We start from the raw sequence: 20,351 nt of genomic DNA, 5'->3' as shown, positions 1-20,351 counted from the left end.
TATAATTTGAAGAATGCTTGTAAATAAGGATGGTTGTTCACACTTTTAAAAAACTGGTATAGCATTGACAGACCAAACATAGCACACGCTGGGTTGTGATCAGTTGCCCCATACTGGTGTATGAAGGTGAGTACCAGCCTTACCTATAAATAGAAGTGTGTGTATGTGAGTGTGTGTATGTGTATGTGTATACTCACAGAATTTGAAGGCACTTTGGAAACACTTATCCCACCAACTTATTATACAGTGGAGGCAACTGAAGCTCATGCCTGAGATCATCTTACCTAAGATTGCCCAGATAGCGGCAAAGCCAGGTCTACAATCCAGATTTCCTAGTTTTTATTGAGAGCTCTTTCCACCAAACCATGTTGCACAATATGTGTGTGTGTATATGTGTATGTGTGTGTATGAAGACATACATACACATATACATGTATATTCACTATATTTACATATTGCATACCTTGTTGTCTTTAGGTGGAATTAATTATATTCCCAACTGCTCTTATTGATAAGGAACTCTTTATCTTTCTTTCATGTAAAAGTATAATCTATCTTATTAATCTAGCTTTAGTCATACACAATGGTAAGTTAAATATAGTGATATCCAAATATTGTTTTAGAATATAGCTTAAAATTTACTCTTCAGATCTTTTATCAGGGATAAGAATTGACTGTTGTTAAGAGTGACTAAATTTGTTTCTTTTCATCTTCAGATAAAGGTACTAATAAGCAGTGAAATAACAAAAAGTTGAACAAATACAATGAAGAAAGAACAGAACCAAAGTTTAGGATATTTGTAAATGCTATCCTGGATACTAAAACTCTAAATAATGAAGCCTCTGTAAATGGGTAGGGGTCATTTTTTGAGCTAAATATTTTATTGAGATATTGTTTTTATTCATTATTCCAGTGTGGTAATTACAGTGTAAACGAATCATATGCCTTATGGGCTTTGTGTAATTATAGGGCACTTTTTTTTTTTAGTTAGAAAAGTTATTGCTTACCTATGATTATTTGTACAGAAGAAGAAAAAATCTTGTGGGTAAATTTACTGGATGTTGAAAAACTAATTTTGCAAACCTGCATGTATAGTGGGAACTTCTTATTAGCTTGAAGCTGTGTTGCATAGTTCCTTTCTGTGGGAGAAAATCAAAGCTTACAGGAGCTGCAGTTGTGTCGGGCTCCCAAAGTACTGGGATTACAGGCGTGAGCCATCACGCCCGGCCTCCTTTTGTAAATTTTCATAAGAGATAAAGGAATGCACGATAGGCTAACAAATGCCAACATCATATAAATATATATACTAAATATTAAAACTCCCCGTTCACCACTCTTCCCTCTTCCCATCCCTCCTCCACCTTCTACTCCACCTCATTCCTACTTCCCTCCCCAGGAGTAGCCACTATTAAAAATGTAGTTTGTATCTTTTCAAGCATTTTTCTTTACATTCATATGCATACATATCTCTCTATATGTCCAAATATAATGAGGGTAAGTTAATGAGGGTAATATATATATATACCTTAGTCTGAGTTATACTTTTATCCCTCAGAGATATCCTAAAGATCTTCTGATATTAGATATATCTCAATCTCATTTTAAATTTTTAAATTTTAAATTTTTATTTATTTATCTTTTTGGAGATGGTGTCTTGCCCTATTGCCCAGGCTAGAGTACAGTGGTGTGATCATAGCTCACTACAGACTTGATCTCCCGGGCTCAAGTGATCCTTCTGCCTCAGCCTTCTGAGTAGCTAGGACTACACACTTGGCTAACTTTTTTATTTTCTGTAGAGATGGTGTGTTGCTGTGTTGCCCAGGCTGGTCTCAAACCCCTGGCCTTATATGATTCTCTGACCTCCCACTCTCAGTTTTAAATGCCTGCATTATTATTTTAAAACTAATCTGCTATTTTTGTATACTTAGGTTTATTCTAGTTTAGTTTACTCTACTTTTCAAATAATGCCTTAAAAATATGTTTGCAAATGCATTTTTAGTGCATAAGAGCCAATATTTCTGTAGGTTAGATTTCTCAAAATGGAATTTTTTTTGTTTTGTTTTTTGAGATGGAGTCTTGCTCTGTCACCCAGGTTGGAGTGCAGTGGCATAATCTTGGCTCACTGCAAACTCTGCCTCCTGGATTCAAGTGATTCCCTTGCCTCAGCCTCCTGAGTAGCTGGGACTACAGGCGAATGCCACCACTCCTGGCTAATTTTTGTATTTTTACTAGAGACAGGGTTTTACCATGTTGTCAAGGCTGATCTTGAACTCTTGACGTAAAGTGATCCGCCCACCTTGGCCTCCCAAAGTGCTGGGATTACAGGCGTGAGCCACCACCCCCGGCCTCAAAATGGAATTTCTAGGTCAAAGGCTCTTGCATTTAAAACTTTGCTAGATTTTGTCATATTGCTCTTTACTTGTGTATTAGCTAACATTAAAAATTAAATTATAAAATTAAATTTGTAAAAAGTTATGTATTTATATTTCAATAGCTTTTGGCGTACAAGTGGTTTTTGGTTACATGAATGAATTGTATAGTGGTGAAGTTTGAGATTTTAGCGTACCCATCATCTGAGTAGCATACATTGTATCCACTATGTAGTTTTTTATACTCACCCTCTGTAACTACTCCATCTTCTGAGTCTCTAATGTCCATTTTATTACTCTCTATGCTTTGCATACTGATAGCTTAGCTCCCACTTGTAAGTGGGAACATGTGGTATTTGGTTTTCTATTCCTGCATTACTTTACTTAGAATAATGGCCTTTACCTCCATCCAAGTTGCTGCAAAAGACATTATTTAATTCTTTTTAATGACTGAGTAGCATTCCATGGTGTATATATACCACATTTTCTTTATCCACTCATTGGTCAGTGGGCACTTAGGTTAGTTCTACATGTTTGCAATTGTGAATTGTGCTGCGATAAACATATGCATGGAGGTGTCTTTTTGATGTAATGGTTTCTTTTCCTTTGGCTAGATACCCAGTAGTGGGATTGCTGGATAGAACGGTAGATCTACTTTTAGTTCTCTGAAATCTCTATGTTATTTTCCATAGATGTTGTACTAATTTACATTCCCACCAGCAGTGTGTAAAAGTTTCCTTTTTACCACATTTATACTGACATTTATTGTTTTTCGACTTTTTAGTAATGGCCATTCTGGCTGGGGTAATGTGGTACCTCATTGTGGTTTTAATTTGCATATCCCTTCCTAAATCTTTACATTACTTCCATTTTATGGAGTTAGGATATTTATCTTTTAAAGCCCTTTATGACCTGAGCTCTTGCCAGCTTCTGTAGACCCATTTTGTGCCACTCTTAGAATACATGCAACTGAAAGCATCCTAATGCTTGAACTCTGCATTCTTGGTATGCTGAACTGATTTTAGATCCCCAATTCGCTAAGCTGTCATTTGCATCTATATATGTATAGGTGTTATTTCTTGAGTTTGAAACATTCTTTCCTACATCTTCTCCCTCACCTGCTAAATGAGGCTACTTGCCACTTTTTTGGGGTTAGTTGTTACTGTTCAGTGTTCCAGAACACCCTGTTCTGATTCTTAACCGTCTGTCTTCCTTGCTAGACAGATGTTCTGATCAACTCCTATTTACCCTGTCAGTAAAGGAGGGATCCCCAACCAAATAGTGATTAAGATGGCGAAGCACAAGATGCCCAGCGTTGGACAGACGAGATTGGCAGCAGTGTATTAGTCACATGAACTCACACCCTGAGGGATAGGGACACTATACACATAACGATTATAAACCAGAAGGGGCTATGGGAGGCAGGCTTTGTAGTAAGATGAAGGTGGGATACAGCTGGTCTGGCCGATAAGGATACCGGCCAGGTAGGGAGACTGTACCTCTAGGCATGGGAACCACTGGGTGTATCTGACAAGAGCAGGGAATGGCTCTGTGAGGCTCAAAAATGTCAAGGTAGCACCTGAGTGTTTAGGACTTACAAGAGGGCTGGGCACAGTGGCTCATGCCTATAATCCATTACTTTGGGAGGCTGAGATGGAAGGATCACTTGAGGCCAGGAGTTTGAGACCAACCTGGGCAGCAAAGCCACACTCTGTCTCAACAAAAATTACAAAAATTAGCTGGGCATGATGACACATGCCTGTTGTCCCAGCTACTCAGGAGGCTGAGGTGGAAGAATCACTTGAGGCCAGGAGAGAAGATGTTTCCTGATACAGACTCGAGTGTGTAGCGCTCAGGATGTGGGTAGTGAGACCTGATGATGAGTAGGTAGAGATGGGCTGTGAACTCCAGGGTGCAGTCTTTTCAAAATCCTGCCGTTTTTTCAGTACCTTAGAACTGGCAGAGCATAGCTGGAAGAATGCTTCATTTTGTCATAAAAGCTCCTTGAGAAAGGGACTGCACCGGCTGGCTTCTTCCTGTAGTTCCTAACATACTAACTTGCACTAGAGCTTTACACATATGTGTCTGCTAATGTTTTGTTCAGTTGATAAATATTTACTGAGCATTTACTATGTACTGTGTGCTAGATACAAACTGCTGTAGAGACAGTGATGACAAAACAGACATAATCCTGGTCACATAGAACTTACAGGCTTGAAACCCAAATCTGTCTCTGCAATCTCATTCAGTATAGAAAAATGACCCATTTTGTTATGTTGCAATGTAATATATAACAGCTACACAAAGTCTGTAGAAAGCTGCCCCATATCATTTGTGTATGAGATTAGGTTTTTTGTTTTGTTTTGTTTTGTTTTGTTTTAGAGTCTTGCTGTGTTTGTTGCCAGGCTGGAGTGCAGTGTCACAATCTCGGTTCACTGCAACCTCCACCTCCTGGGTTCAAGTGATTCTCCTGCCTCAGCCTACTGAGTAGCTGGGACTACAGGCACGCACCACAATGGTCAGCTAATTTTGTATTTTTAGTAGAGACGGGGTTTCACTGTATTGGCCAGGATGATCTCGATCTCTTGACCTTGTGATCTGCCTGCCTTGGCCTCCCAAAGTGCTGGGATTACAGGCGTGAGCCACTGCATCCAGCCGAGATTAGGTTTTAAACAAATAAACCAATGTGTTTATAGCAACACAGCTACTTCTCAGGAAAGCAGGCAAGCTTGGGCCTCACTCAGTGAGCACAGGAGCAGAGGGCAACAGATGTAGGATTTTGCGAGACAAGCTGACAGAGTACTGTGAAAACCTCCCAACAAGCCCATGTGAATTTTCCATTGCCTTGTGCGTCCAAGCAAGAACCATAGTTGCCTGAGCATATCATGGGCTACGGTGAAACACCAGAGCCAAAATGCCTGTGTTTGAATCCTAGTTTTGTCACTTTTGGACAATTGTTTGACAATGGACAAGTTACTTAGCCTCTCTGTGCTTTAGTTTCTTTATCCATTTGTAAAATATAATAATAATAATTTCTACCTCATAGAGTGGTTGAAAGAATTAAAAGGATCTTAGAATAGTCCCTGACACATGGTAAGCCCTTATACCAGTGTTTGCTGTTACCATGGCATCTCAGTCCAGGCTGAGAAGTCTAACATGAGGGCACCAGCAGATCTGGCATTGGATGAGGACTCCCTTTCTGATTCCAAGATGCTACCTTCTAGCTGTGTCCTCACATCATGGAAGGAAGGGAAAAACAAGCTCACTCAGCCTTTTTGTTTTTATAGAGGCAGTAATCCCATTCATGAGGGATCTGTCCTCAGGACTTAATCACCTCCCAAAGGCCCTATCTCCTAATATCTCACTGGAGATTAGGTTTCAACATATGAATTCTGGGGGGACAGAAATATTTAGACCATAGCAGATGATGCTGATGATAATGATGGACTCATTTATTTACACCTCAAATTCCCTTAGCAACTTTATGCCAGGTCTTATTATGGGACCTATTAAAATGTGAGAGGAATTATCATGTGTATTTTGTGGAAGAGAGTGATTGTCAGAGATTACTTTATACTTTTCATTTTTGCACCTCTGAGAGAGAGAGAGGAAATCATCATCCTTGTTAGACTCCCTTCTGCTTTGAAGGGTCTGTGAGTATATGGTGCTGTGCAGGATTAAGAGGCAGTCCTGCTCTCTTGGAGTTTCCTTTCAAAGACTGACGTCCTTGGTTTAGATGATCAAATGAAAGCCATAGGAACAGTGGACTATGAGTGGAGCAGACATTTTAGATAAACATAGAAAATGTCCTATGTGATGGAAATTTACTGTAATATAACCCATTATAGTATAGACTTTAATATGGTACATTTATCTCATACATGGTTTTGGACTAAATACCTAAAGGAAATCATATAGAATCGTATGGCCCCCCAGAAGAGTAATTAGCATATTTACACTGTGCAGAGGTAATTAATTTGAAATGGGAGGGAGAGGTAGAGGAGCAAATATGAATTACATAAGTTGTGTAAGACTAAAGAAAAATGATCCTGTGGCTACTGTTGAATAAATCAGTGTGACATAGTGGGAGGACTATGGATTTAGTGGAGGCAAAGATTGCCCTGGTCAAATCACAGCTCAGCCACCTACAAACTGTGTGGCCTCTTTCTGGATGCACTGTGAATTGTGAATGTACTGTGATGCTTTCTTCTGGCTGTGGCTGCAGAAAGAGTCAGATTGTGACTCACCTCACACGGAAGTGTATGGAGGTGTGCTTTCAGCTTCTGTCCTGGCTTGCTTGCTTGCTTTTTTTGAATCTTGCAATTATTCTTTCTTTTTTTACTTTTACGAAATGCCTTTCTCTATGCTTATTACTGGAGCAAGGTAGCATATTGGTGATCGTATTGGTTTATTAGAACTGCTAAAACAAAATTCAACAGACTGGATGACTTAAACCACGGAAATTCACTTTCTCAGGGTTCTGGTGGCTAGAAGGACAAAGGTGTTGGCAGGTTTGGTCTCTCCTGAGGCCTCTCTCCATGACTTGCAGGTGACCATCTTCTCGCTGTGTTTTCACACGGCCTTTCTGTGGGGTACACACATAACTGTATCCACATGTCCACATTTCCTCTTCTCATGAGGATACCAGTCAGACTTCATTTTAACTGAATTAAAGGCTCTGTCTCCAAATATAGTCACATTCTGAGGTACTGAGGGTTAGAGGTTCAACATGAATTTTGGGGAGATGCAGTTAAGCCCATAATAGTACTTTTTTTAAAAAGTTACCTTTCTGATCCTGTGTTTCCTCAACTGTAAAATGGGGATTTAAAAAAGTACTTCCTTGCCCTGGGGATGGATATTATGAGGAAGATAAGAGATAAAGCCAAGTCAGTTGCCTAGCACATCTGAAGCACATGATAAGCACTTTATGATGCTTAAATATCCCCCTTCCTACTTTTTGGAAGGAGAAAGAAATTCTGAAACTGCTTGATAAAAAGAAGGGATACAGACCTTACCTAATAAGTTAATTGGGTATGGGTATTTGAAGTGTGAGACAAGTAGGGTAGCTAGGGAAGGAGGAGTGGGGAGATATGGAAAAAGATGTTTTTGATTTACTTTGGGATATGAGATGATCAAGAAAGCAAAGGAGGCTGATACAGCTTGAGGTAGACTCAGGCCTTGCAGTCTGCTCTAAAATGAGGTAAGCCCAAGGAAGAACTCAGCCCTGAAGAGCCCTGAAGTGAGAGAACTTCAGCAATAATGTTAATTTTAGAGCTTAAAGGGATCATAATCAATTCCTTTATTTTATAGAGGAGAAAACTGACATCTGGAGAGGTTACATAACAGGCTAAAATCACACAGCATGACAATTGGCAGAGGACTTCTCAATTTATCAACTTGAAAAATTATGTCTATGATTGAGAGAAGAAAATGATAACTTGAACAAATAGCTGATTACTACCAGACTGTCAGAGCAAAAGCTGTATCTTATTCATCATTATATCTCTAGTAACGAGGGAAGTGCCCAGCCCATAGTATTCAATTATGTTTGTTAGGTTGATCCAAAATAAGTATTAAATTTGGAGGGAACTTGTTAAACCATAAGTGCACATTTTTGTGATATAAAACAGTGTGGCATATTTTATGAAATATATGAAACACCTTTAGTATCATCCTGATCTTCCATGTAGATGGAAGAATCTCACAGACATAAAAGAACCCCATCATAAAAGAATACATACTTTATGATTTCACTTATGGAAAGCTCCAGAAACAGGCAAAATTCTGTGGTGCTAGAATCAGAATAGTAGTTACCTCTGGGGAGTAGAAGGTGATATTAGGGGGGCTTCAGAGATGCTGGTGATATTCTGTTTCATGAGTGAGCCGGACACTTATAATTTGTGTACTTTCCTGTATTAAGTTATACTTAAATTATGAAAACCTTAAAATATGGAGCAGCTTATATATTGAATTTTCTTATCTACCATTGTTTAAGCTTAGAAGTAGTAGTACATGATTACTTTAAATATGACTCAAACAGCTGTCTTAGAATGTACAGCTGCCTCAAAATAAAAAAAAAAGACACCCTCCACTTAGTCTCCCACCCTTAATTGTATTCTTAGCAAAAAAAAGTTAGTGCAGTATACAATTAAGCTTTTCTGTATTTAAGTGTTTATTTTCTCTCATAGAACTTTTAAGATATCAAAAGAATTAAGCATAGAACTATGTATATAATCTGATAGACGTCTACCTCTGTAATCTCTATATGTACAGGAAAAACTTGAATCGTACAAGCTATAAACAAACTTTTTTCTGAGAAGGGGATATTCATTTATACTGTTATGCTTTTAATATCATTTGAATGTTTTATAATAAGCATGGATCACTTTTTCAGTTCAAAAAAGATACATTTTTATTTTATTTTTTATTTTTTGAGGTGAAGTCTCATTCTGTTGCCCAGGCTGGAGTGGGCAGTGGTGCAGTCTCAGTTCATTGCAACCTCACCTCCCAGGTTCTAGCAATTCTCCTTCCTCAGCCTCCTGAGTAGCTGGGATTACAGGTGTATGCCACCACACCCAACTAATTTTTGTATTTTTAGTAGAGATGGGGTTTCATCATGTTGGGCAGGCTGGTCTCAAACTCCTGACCTCAGGTGATCTGCCTGCCTCAGCCTCCCAAAGTGCTGGGATTACGGGCGTGAGCCACCGCACCCGACCTAAAAAGGATACGTTTCTTAAATAATCAAGTAAAATGATATATCTTAGTTATTTAAAATTTTATTTCCTGGAATAAGAAAAAGTCTCGACTGGGTGTGGTGGCTCACGCCTGTAATCCTAGCAATTTGGGAGGCCGAGGCAGGCATTCAAGACCAGCCTGGCCAACATGGTGAAACCCTGTCTCTACTAAAAAATACAAAAATTAGCCGGGCATGGTGGTGGACACCTATAATCCCAGCTACTTGGGAGGCTAAGGCAGGGAGAATTGCTTGAACCCAGGAGGTGGAGGTTGCAGTGAGCTGAGATCATGCCACTGCTCTCCAGCCTGCACAACAGAGCGAGACTCCATCTCAAAAAAAAAAAAAAGAAAGAAAGAAAAAGAAAAAGTCTCAATCATTTTTTCTTTTTATTGTTTACTCATTAAAAATTTATAAAATAAATTAGTTGACTGTTATCAAGAAAAACACTAATACTTTTGATTCTTTAAATGCCCATTTAATATAGTCACTTAGGTAAGGGATAGAAGTTTGATTTATGCAGTTGGAATTTTTTCCTCATGTTCCAAATTTCTATGATAAGTGAAATTTGCTTTTATGATAAAAAATGCTAAGGTGGGCAAATCTGTGTTTATTATTTCAATCTTTGCTTAAGAGGTTAGTATGTTATAGTTTTAAAAGATTTTCTCCACAATGTCTTTATTCTTTGTTCCAACTGGGATGGAGTAGAAGCTATATAAAGTTATTTTGTGAGATGGCTGTTTTTCTAATGGTATTATTCAGGATTGCTAAAAATATACACAATAGATTTTGGGGACAATATAAACTACTTTAATACAGTTCTTTTAGTCAGACAATTTTCTTTCCAAACTCAAAGGCCTTTGACACATGAGTATGCTCATAAGGGTGTGTTAACCTCCCTCCTTTTCCTCCCCAAGTTTTCTAATTGCATTTTTTTTAGATTGTGTAATTGTATTTGTCCTTTGTATATATATAAATATGCAAACTATTTTAAAATAAATTTTGTTTGCTGGCTGATTAGTGTTATGTATTAGAATTGGAAGGTGATGAGAGGTCACAGGCCTTGTAAATATCACTGGAAATTTAGGAAATTACTTAGAGATCATGCTCTTTTGACTAGATTCACTGTCAACTTGCAGCTTAACTTCCGCCTCCTCCACCCTTCTGCATAGAGCTTTGGAGAATCTAGTGTAAGTGAATGAAATCTGAAAATTTGAGGTTTATTTAAAAAAAATATATATATATATATATAAAAAAACTGAGTGTTAGTATTTTTCAGACAATTAAATGCTAACATCTAAGGACTTTGGTAATAGTTCTTTTGCTGCTGATTAGGTATTCCTCAGTGGTGATTAGTGAATGTACAAATGCAATCATTTGGTAGGTCTTAATCACTCATATGATCGAGAAGTTAGTTACCCAGAAAGAGAAATTGAAGCTGTATAACTTTCATCAGCCTTATTTTTTAATAGCAAAAATAAGAAAACTTTTTGACTAAATTAGGAATACTGAGTCATATAAGATAAACTGTAGTTTAAAAGAAATAGAGAACCTGGCAAATATATTTGTATGATTGTATTGTGACACTGTATTTTATGTCTGTAGTAAAGGTACCTTATGAAAAATTGACCACTGCTTACCATAGTAGGGCAGGTTTTTCTCAGGGAGATTGAGTAAGACATGTTCCCTACATAAGGACATTTTTCCTTCTTCTTTTTTTTTTTAACTGGGTGACTGAGCTCTCACAATTATAGCAGGAACAAGGGAAAGAAAGTATCTATTTTTTCATATTTATGACATCAAGAAAATGTTCACATTTATGACATCAAGAAAATGACATCAGAGTTCCAAAGCAAGCATTCCAACCAATAAGAAGCTGCCTCAAGTGTCACCTAGGATAGTCATATATCTCTCTTCTTCTCAAGAAGTAATATAGTATATATATAAAACAGGACATCTTGAGGCAAGGAGAGAGTGGAATGCATGTATTTGGGCAATGCTGTATTCTCCTCTGGTGGGATTGGTTATAGGGCCCAGGTCCTGAAGGAGAGGACTGGGGAGTTGGATTTGGACAATTGGAATGATGAGCTAGGGATATCTGTATGGAGATGCCAACAGGTTGCTCATGCCAGCATTGCAGAGAGCCATGACTTTGGCTAGTTTTTCAGGGCTGTTCTTCAAATGTTAGTTCAAAAGCCTAGGTTTGTAGGCCTCCCTAGAGGACCAGCTTCTTGGGTGTTATTTCATGTTAATCAAATTCAGAATTGCTGATACATAATCAAAATGCTGTACCTACACTAGCCACAACCCAATCTTCTGGGTCTTCACTCAGGTTAACCAACCATCCCAGATTGTCTAGGGTTGTCCTAGTGTTAGCACTGAAAGTTCTATATCCAGAAACCCCCCTTAGTCTTCAGGAAACCCCTCATTTCCAGGGGATTATTGGTCACCTGTTTGACTCTCCTGAGCCCCTTAGCAGCTTCAGCATAAGAGGAGGGGAAATGCAATCTATGCCCTGGATGCAGATGATAAACAGCTCTCAGCCCTTGTGTAACCGTACAACCCAGGATGCACTTTCAGGGAGTAAGAACATTGCTACTTCTCAAGTGTGCCCAGATATTGCTGTTCTGATTGTCTCTCGCTGCATAACAAATTATTGTAAAATGACTATAAAAGAGTCTTAAAAAACATTACTTTATTCTCTCCTGGTTTCTGTGGGTCAGGGATTTGGTGAAGGCTCAGCTGGCAATACTGGCTCCTTCAGTAAGATAGTGGCTACAGCTAGAACAGCTGGGGACTGTCAACACCTCTGTCTTCATGTCATCTCAGTGCCTCTCCAGGGCCTCCTCTCTCTGTATTGGATAGTTTAAGCTTTCTCACAGCATAATAGCCTCCAGGCAATTAAATGCTCAATTGACACTTCAGAGTTCCAAAGCAAGCATTCCAACCAATAAGAAGCTGCCTCAAGTGTCACCTAGGATATTATTGCATAGACCATTTCCATCACGGTCACAACATTCAAGGGGTGGGACATAGACTTCATTTCTTGATAACTGGAATATCAGCATCACATTGTAAGAAGAACATGTTGAGATGGAGAGATTATTTTACAATGTACAAGTCTTAAAACCCACCACAATTACCTTGGTTCCAAAGGTTTGAAAAATGCAGTTTTTGACTGGACATGGTAGCTCATGCCTGTAATCCCAGCACTTTGGGAGGTTGAGGCCAGCCGATCACTTGAGGCCAGGAGTTCGAGACCAGCTTGGCCAACAGGGAGAAACTCCATCTCCACTAAAAATACAAAACTTACCCGGGCATGGTAACACATGCCTGTAGTCCCAGCTACTTGGGAGGCTGAGGCACGAAAATTGTTTGAACCTAAGAGGAGAAGGTTTCAGTGAGCTGAGATCACGCCACTGTACTCCAGCCTGGGCAACAGAGTAAGACTCTGTCTTAAAAAAAAAAAAAATGAATTTTTTCATTAGTAAAAGTAGTGATACTGTTAAAATATATTTTTCCCATGAATTGTTATTAAGACAATTTTCATTTTGAATGCAAACAAAATGTCAGCCTATAATTGTTTCTTGACTTGTCCTGAAATCCCTTGGTCACCATTCTTCTACTGAAGTGAATATCTCCCTATCTATCTATCTATCTATCTATCTATCTATCTATCCATCCATCCATCTATATCTGCACAGGCATACCTTAGAGATATCAAAGATTTGGTTCTGGGCTACTGCAATACAACAGTATTGCAATAAAATGAGTTGTAAGAAGCTTTTGGCTTCCCAGTGCATATAAAAGTTATATTTATACTATACTATAGTCTATTAAGTGTGCAATAGTATTATGTCTAAAAAAATACATACCTTAATATAAAAAATACTTTATTGCTAAAAATGCCAATAATCATCTGAAACTTCAGTGAGTGGTCATCTTTTTGCTGGTCTTGCCTTGATGTTGACGGCTGCTGCCTAATCAGGAGGGTGGCTGCCAAAGGTTGGAGTGGCTGTGGCAGTTTCTTAAGATAATGTTGAAGGTTGCTATATAGATTGACTCTTCCTTTCACAAAAGATATTTATGGCAGATATAGCCTTACAAAATGTATTTCTTAAATAATAAGACTTGTAAGTTGAAATTACTTCTTGATTCATGGGCTGCAGAATGGATGTTATGTTAGCAGGCAGGGAAACAACATTTATCTCATGCTCTTCCATCAGAGCTCTTTGATGACCAACTGGATTGTCATGAGCAGTAATCTTTTGAAAATAATCATTCTTCTAAGCAGTGGCTCTGAACAGTAGGCTTAAAATATTTTGTAAACAGAGGTGCTGCCATCCAAGGGCTTTGTTGTTTCATTTATAAAGCACAGGCAGAGTAGATGTAGCATAATTCTTAAGGGCCTTAGGATTTTCAGATTGGTAAATGAACATTGGCTTCAACATCAAGTCACCAGTTGCATGTCCTTTGAAGCTTTGAAGCCATGCATTGACTTCTCCTTTCTAGCTATGAAAGTCCTTGTTGGCATCTTCTTCCAGTAGAAGGCTGTTTCATCTCCAGTGAAAATCTGTTGTTTAGTGTAGTCACCTTCATCAATGATCTTAACTAAGCCTTCCGGATACCTTGCTGCACCTTCTGCATCAGCACTTGCTGCTTTACCTTGCACTTTTATGTTATAGAGATGGCTTATTTATTGAAACCTCATGAACCAACCTCTGCTAGCTTCCGGCTTTTCTTCTGCAGCTTCCTCACCTCTCTCAACCTTCATAGAATTGAAAGGAGTTAGGACATTTCTCTGGATTAGGCTTTGGCTTAAGGGAACGTTGTGGCTGTTTTGATCTTCTATCCAGATCACTCAAACTTTTATCCATATCAATAATAAGGCTGTTTCGCTTTCTTATGGTTCATGTGTTCACTGGAGTAGCACTTTTCATTTCCTTCAAGAACTTTTCCTTTGCAATCACAACTCGGCTAACTGTTTGGTGCAAGAGGCCTAGGTTTTTGTCTGTTGTGGCTTTTGTCATACCTTCCTCATTAAGCTTAATCATTTCTAGCTTTTGATTGAGAGTGAGAGATGTGTGACTCTTCCTTTCACCCGAACACTTAGAATTCATTGTAGGGCTATTAATCGACGTAATTTCAATATTCTTGTGTCCCAGAGAATAGGGACACCTAAGGAAAGAGAGAGAGAGAGAGAGAAACAGCCAGTTGGTGTAGCAGTCAAAATGCAAACAGCATGTATAAATTAAGTTCACCCTCTTCTAAGGATGCAGTTTGTGGTGCCCTAAAACAATTACAGTAATAGCATCAAAGATCACTGATCACATAATTAATATGTGATCACTGATCATATAATTAATGACAGATATAATTTTTTAAAGTTTGAACTATTGCAAGAATTACCAAAATGTGACACAGAGACACAAAGTGAGCACCTGCTGTTGGAAAATTGAGGCCAATAGACTTCTCAATGCAGGGTTGCCACAAACCTTCACTTAGTAAAAAATGCGAGAAGCACAATAAACGGAAACACAATAAAATGAATATGCCTCTATCTATGTGGAGATACACACACACACACACAAACACACACACACACCCCTACATATATTCCTCTCATGGCCCCCAAAATCCAACTGACCAAGAAGATAGGTGTTGCAAAAGTACATTTGCCCTCAAAGTAAGAATTTGGGGGGTATGTGTATGTGTGTGGTATATGTGCTGGTGTACACATATGCACCCTGGGGGAGTGGAAAGAAAGGAGCACTTGGGAGAAGAGAAGGACATTAATGCCACAGGGTAACTCGGGTTGAAAGGAGGCAGGCATCCACAGCAGGAAAGTGCACTGAAATGTTGATGGCTAGAGAGGAAACTAAAAGGGAGACAAGGGCAGTGGCAGCCATTTAGAAGCGAAGGATGGGCATACCTACAACATCATTCTAGTTTGGTCATTTGGTTTAAAATGTGGACACTAACGTTCTGGCCCAACTCTCTCTCTCTCTCTTTCTCTTTCTTTCTCTCTCTCTCTCTGTCTCTCGACAAGGTCTTGCTCTGTTGCCCAGGCTGGAGTGCAGTGGCATGATCATAGCTCATTGCAACCTCCACCTCCCAGGCTCAAGCAATCCTTGCATCTCAGCCAGCCAAGTAGCTGAGACTACAGGCCGTATGTCACCACGCCCAGCTAATTTTTGTGTTTTTGGTAGAGATGGGTTTTGCTATGTTGCCCAGGCTAGTCTCAAACTCCTGGACAAACACAATCTGCCCATCTAGCCTCCCAAAGTGCTGGAATTACAGGCATGAGCCACCATGTCCAGTCCCAGCTCTCTGATGCTGCCTCTCCCCCACTGTGGTGCCTAAAACCCATGAGTTATTCTTTCTGGTAGCCTCTAGTTTCTCACTCCAGGGTATTAGAAATTGGGCTTTAAAAAAAACCCAAATGAAGTTATTTGGGGAATTTGCTGACAGCACTTTTTGGGCAATGTTTCAGAAAACATGATGCAAATTTTAATTTTTTTAAACTGGTATTTCAGTGGCTTGATATATTTAATATTGCAACTTCAGTTTTATGAATCTTGCATGAGTTCTGTTGTTTTCATGTCATCTCATTATACTATTTTTTGAGCAAACATTTGAAAAATTTAAAAAATGTATAGTATAAGGGAAGTATTGTAATTCTGAGCCACTACTTGTTTAAAAAGACACTTTATTTGTTTGGATCATAGGAATATTGTAATACAGTCCAGCTAGATTCTGGGATAGATTACCGGAAAAGGGAACTTCCTGCTGCAGGAAAACTCTACTACCTGTAAGTGTTTTTAATTTTTGAAGTTTAGTATCTAATCGTTAATCAGAAAAAGATGATAAAAATAAACAGTTTAATTATTGGAACGTGAAAGGCTGGTTCTGAAGCCCACGATTTTTAAACTGCAAATGTTTTCATGTTAACTTCTTCAACCCATGTCTTTACCATCCATATTTGCATCATTTATAATGTGTGATTGGATAAAACCCTAATTAGTTTTTTGGGGAGGAATGATGACAGATGGTTAGAATGTAATGAGTATCCTTTTATAAGAGACTCTACTATTATGAGAATATCTTTAATGTGTGAAGTAATTAATTATTTGTGGATATCATCTGACAAATGTGCCATTTCCATTCCCCCAAAAATTGTTGTTTTATTTGTCAATCTGTTTGTATTTATCATTGTTGATTGACTTCCATATATAACTGATATAAAATATATATACACAAATACAACTGGATGTATTTTTGTCTTTTAAAAGCTAAGATGCTCCTGAGTAGGAGCAATTTATAATAATAGATGTATTCAGCATGTGCAGTTAATACTGAAAAACAAATATAGTTTGTTTTAAAATGTCCTTTGTGAGAACCTGAAAAGGAAAAAGTGCTTTACAAAAGCAAACTTGTTTAGTATATGCCAACAGTGTTGGGCACATAGCAAATTCTCAGTAAATAGATTTGTCTAAGGACTAATTGTAATTTAACTAAAAGGCATGTTTCTGGTAATTTAAATTTTGATGACAACGTGCATTTGAGAGGTTGAGAAAAGTTCTTGTCTCTGCCACCTTGTAAGCAGAAGTACTTTACTGTTTTTGAAGCAGAAATTAGCTAGAAAAATCACATAATTAAAATTGCATACTTTACAGTGTACCAAGGGGACTATTTTAGTTTATTATTCAGATCCTGATGATTATTATAGGAGGTTCTTCATCTATCCTCAAGTACTTTGTCTTTAAAGTACTTTATAATTTTAAAAAATTCATATAGCACATTTTTCTGCTTTAACTTGGACTTTTTCTTCCCAGTTTCTTTTATGTTTGTGTTTACTGGATATTTTATTTTTCTGATATTCACAGCCTTTCCCTGAGTTTTTGCTACCTATGTCTTGATATTCCAGATGTATGGTACCAATGCATTAATTTATTATTATTCTCTTTATTCTTTTTTTAAAGGAGGTAATTGTTGTTCTCTGTTTTTTTCAAAAAGTGTATCCTCATGTGGAAGAATAACAATATTTTCCTTATGGGAAGTTCCTTAAATAAAGGTGGTAGTCTGAGTCTAAATTATGAAATTTGTTTCATAGTGCCGAAAAGGTCTTGGAAGTTACTGGAGGTGAAAGGGCTACTTTTGCTTGGAGCATAGCCATTTTTTGTCTCTGACTTACCCTGTGTTACCCCTTCCTTTTCCTGATAAAAGTAATAATATTCTAACCCAGTGAAGTTCAGTTTTGATCTTTAAAAATATGCTAGAGGAAAACTAACACTAACAGAGTTTCCAGAGTCCAGGAAACCAGACCTACAAAGGACCAGACCTACCAGGAAACTCTGGACCAGCTTTCCTGAAAAGTATATAAATTCAAAGGCCAGGCACAATGGCTCATGCCTAGCCAAGCACTTTGGGAGGCCGAGGTGGGAGGATCACGTGAGCCCAGGAGTTTGAAACCAGCCTGGGCAACATAGGGAGACCCTGTCTCTACAAAAAATTTAAAAAATAGCGGGTATGGTGGCACCTGCCTGTAGTCCCAGCTACTTGGGAGGCTGAGATGGGAGGATCACTTGAGCCTGGAAGGTGGAGGCTGCAGTGAGCCATGATCACACCACTGTACTTCAGCCTGGCAACAGAGCAAGACTCTGTTTCAAAAAAAAAAATAATATATATTATATATATATATATATATATATATATATATACACACACATACACACACACACTTATATAGATATATATAGGTGGTATATGTCTATTATCTATCTATGTATCTATATCTATAAATTCATTTAATCCTCAAGGAAGATAAATTTGTTCTGGAATTTGACATCCAAAGGGCTTGACCATAGTCAAGAATAGAAAGCCTGGGGGCATCCCTCAGTCAGAGGAGAAGGCAGATATGTAAGTATCCCTGAGGAGAATGAGCAATTAAAATCATCTCAGAAGTGGGAAAGTAATATGAGTTACTAAGACAGGATGCTAGAGATGTGCATTATATTGTTTCACATGAGGACTTGGGTAGAACTTCTCTCATGAAGATTTTCTGAGGTTCTATTAACATTTGATTTAATTAGGTTTCTTTTCATCTTGTTCTTGCCAAAAAACTTACTAACTTTACCCTGTAACAGACTTTAATATGCTATGCTATATATTGCCCTATTAAAGCATGTGTTTCTCTTTATTACCATCTGGCCAGACATCTGGAATTGATTCCTGAATATGCAAGTCCAGACTACCCCCTTGTCAGTTTCACTGGAGCCCCAACTGCCTGAAAACAAACAAACAAACAAACAAAAACACAAAAAACAAAATTTTAGCTTCCTTCTAGGGGAACACCAAGCGCTATCTCAGAATTTCATACAAGTAGAATCCCACATAAGATCTTTAACAAAACAGAAGTATTAATATTCATCAACTCAGTATTTTATTAGTCTAATTTCCCAAAGCCAATTAAAGATATCCAAAATACAATCCAAATAATATCAAGAATTACCACAGATTTCTAAAACTACCCAAAAAGTTGACATGGAGCAATTTCTGTAGTTCGTAATATTGACAGAGACCTTGAGTGCAAATACCCAAACTTTTGCATAGACTGAAACACCCCATGCTTGTCCAATTTTTTACTCTGTGCTAAATGTATGATCACTCCAGAGATGAGCACAGTTTGTTTCTTTTTTTTTTTTTCCTCTTTTTTTTTTTTTTGTGGGAGGCACGGAGTCTTGCTCTGTCACTGGAGGGCTGGAGTGCAGTGGTGGGATCTCGGCTCACGGCAACCTCTGCCTCCCAGGTTCAAGCGATTCTTCTGCCTCAGCCTCCTGAGTAGCTGGGATTACAGGCACACGCCACTACACCCAGCTAATTTTTGTATTTTTAGTAGAGACGGGGTTTTGCCATGTTTGCGCAGCTGGTCTCGAACTCCTGACCTTAGGTGATCCACCCGCCTCAGCCTCCCGAAGTGCTGGGATTACAGGCGTGAGCTACCACGCCCAGCCAGTTTGTTTCTTTTCTAGTTGCTTGGTGAATAGCACTCAGTAAAGTCCCCATGCTGAAGTCCAGACAGATCAATCAAGCACTGGGCTTCCATTTGCATCTGGATGGAGGCTTGGACAGTAATCTATTTTGAATCGCCTGGTACTGATCAAGGGTGACCCCATCTCATGCTTATAGAGAATTTAACTGCTTCAGATTAGCTCTCTGTTTGGGGGCTGGTAATACTAGAGGTTATTGTTTTATATATGCATATCTTTTTAAACAGGAAGCATCATTGCTGAAGGGTCCATGGTATGCTGCCCCAGGCCATTTTGCTGTCCCTATTGTGAAGCGTTACTGGTTTCCTGGGGAGAGGAGTTCTCATCACCTTGGACTCACCCTTGCTGTCTCTTTTTTATTCCAAGGCTGAGTCCTATAGGTTCTTTTCTCTACTAAGTCTATTGAAGCAGGGGTTCTTTTCAAACACTCTATCTTTCCATACTCACATACAAACACTCTGCCCTTCACACAGATGCCATAACCTGAAGAGAAGTTTCAAACTGAACCAAAAGGAGTGGGGGCAGGCATTGGTCCTGGGATTTTATTTTACCCCACTTACGAGCCTAAACCTAAAATAGGTTTGCCTTTTATCATTTCGTAAGTGCTGTCAGAAGACAACAGAGACCGACCTGGGTCAGAGACACAGGGTCTTATTAGCTTTGGCACAGAGAGCAGCATGAGCATTAGCATGTTGTGTCAGTTCCCTCCTTGCTCCTTAGCCCCATGGAGTGGAGGGGAGGGTGTTTTGCTGAGGGCCTAGATAATTCCTGCAACAGGCAGTAAATTGTGTTACAGGAAAAGAACTCTGAGCTTGTGGAATCTGCCATCTTATAGCCAGCATAAGCAAGTCTGCTTTTTGTCTCAAGGGAGATATTGTCTCATCTTTCAAGGTTGCTCACTACACGCACAACCTTGAGAAATGGTTAGGGCCTCGCGTTCTTGGCATACTCAGCGAGATGTGAAGGAGAGACCCATGGAGGGGCTTGTCTCTCCCAACAGGGGGCATTTACCTGACATTAGACCTTAAATAACCAGGCTTCCTCCCTTTGTTTCAGTTGGCTCCTGTCCACTGAAGTCATCCACCACTTCAACAGAACTACATCTGAAGCACATTGTTCAGTTGTTTAAAACTTAAATTGTCTCAAGACCATTTCATTTTCATGTATATGGGGATTTTGGATCATCCTGAAAATGGTGAA

At 38.8% G+C, this 20,351-nt stretch overlaps 2 protein-coding genes across 32 annotated transcripts in view; one reads left to right on the top strand and one right to left on the bottom strand.

Annotated features, from left to right (window-relative positions):
* The window catches only part of SNX3 (sorting nexin 3), a 1,122,685-nt gene that overhangs the window by 209,324 nt on the left and 893,010 nt on the right, over positions 1–20,351 (bottom strand). The window lies entirely within an intron of this gene.
* AFG1L (AFG1 like ATPase) overlaps positions 1–20,351 on the top strand; it is a 221,623-nt gene that overhangs the window by 129,387 nt on the left and 71,885 nt on the right. For all 4 annotated transcript variants that reach the window (XR_007725281.1, XM_050789142.1, XM_050789144.1 and 1 more), the window contains one exon: positions 15,831–15,913. Coding sequence is in view for 3 of the 4 variants with exons in the window: in XM_050789142.1 (XP_050645099.1) it covers positions 15,831–15,913 (83 nt within the window). In the remaining variant the exon portion in view is untranslated. The remainder of the gene's footprint in view (positions 1–15,830; positions 15,914–20,351) is intronic.

The sequence above is a fragment of the Macaca thibetana genome, chromosome 4 (genome assembly GCF_024542745.1).
Source record: "Macaca thibetana thibetana isolate TM-01 chromosome 4, ASM2454274v1, whole genome shotgun sequence".
NCBI classification, from domain to species: Eukaryota; Metazoa; Chordata; class Mammalia; order Primates; family Cercopithecidae; genus Macaca; species Macaca thibetana.
Note: the sequence above shows the minus strand (reverse complement) of the source record. Positions and strands in the feature narration are given on the sequence as shown.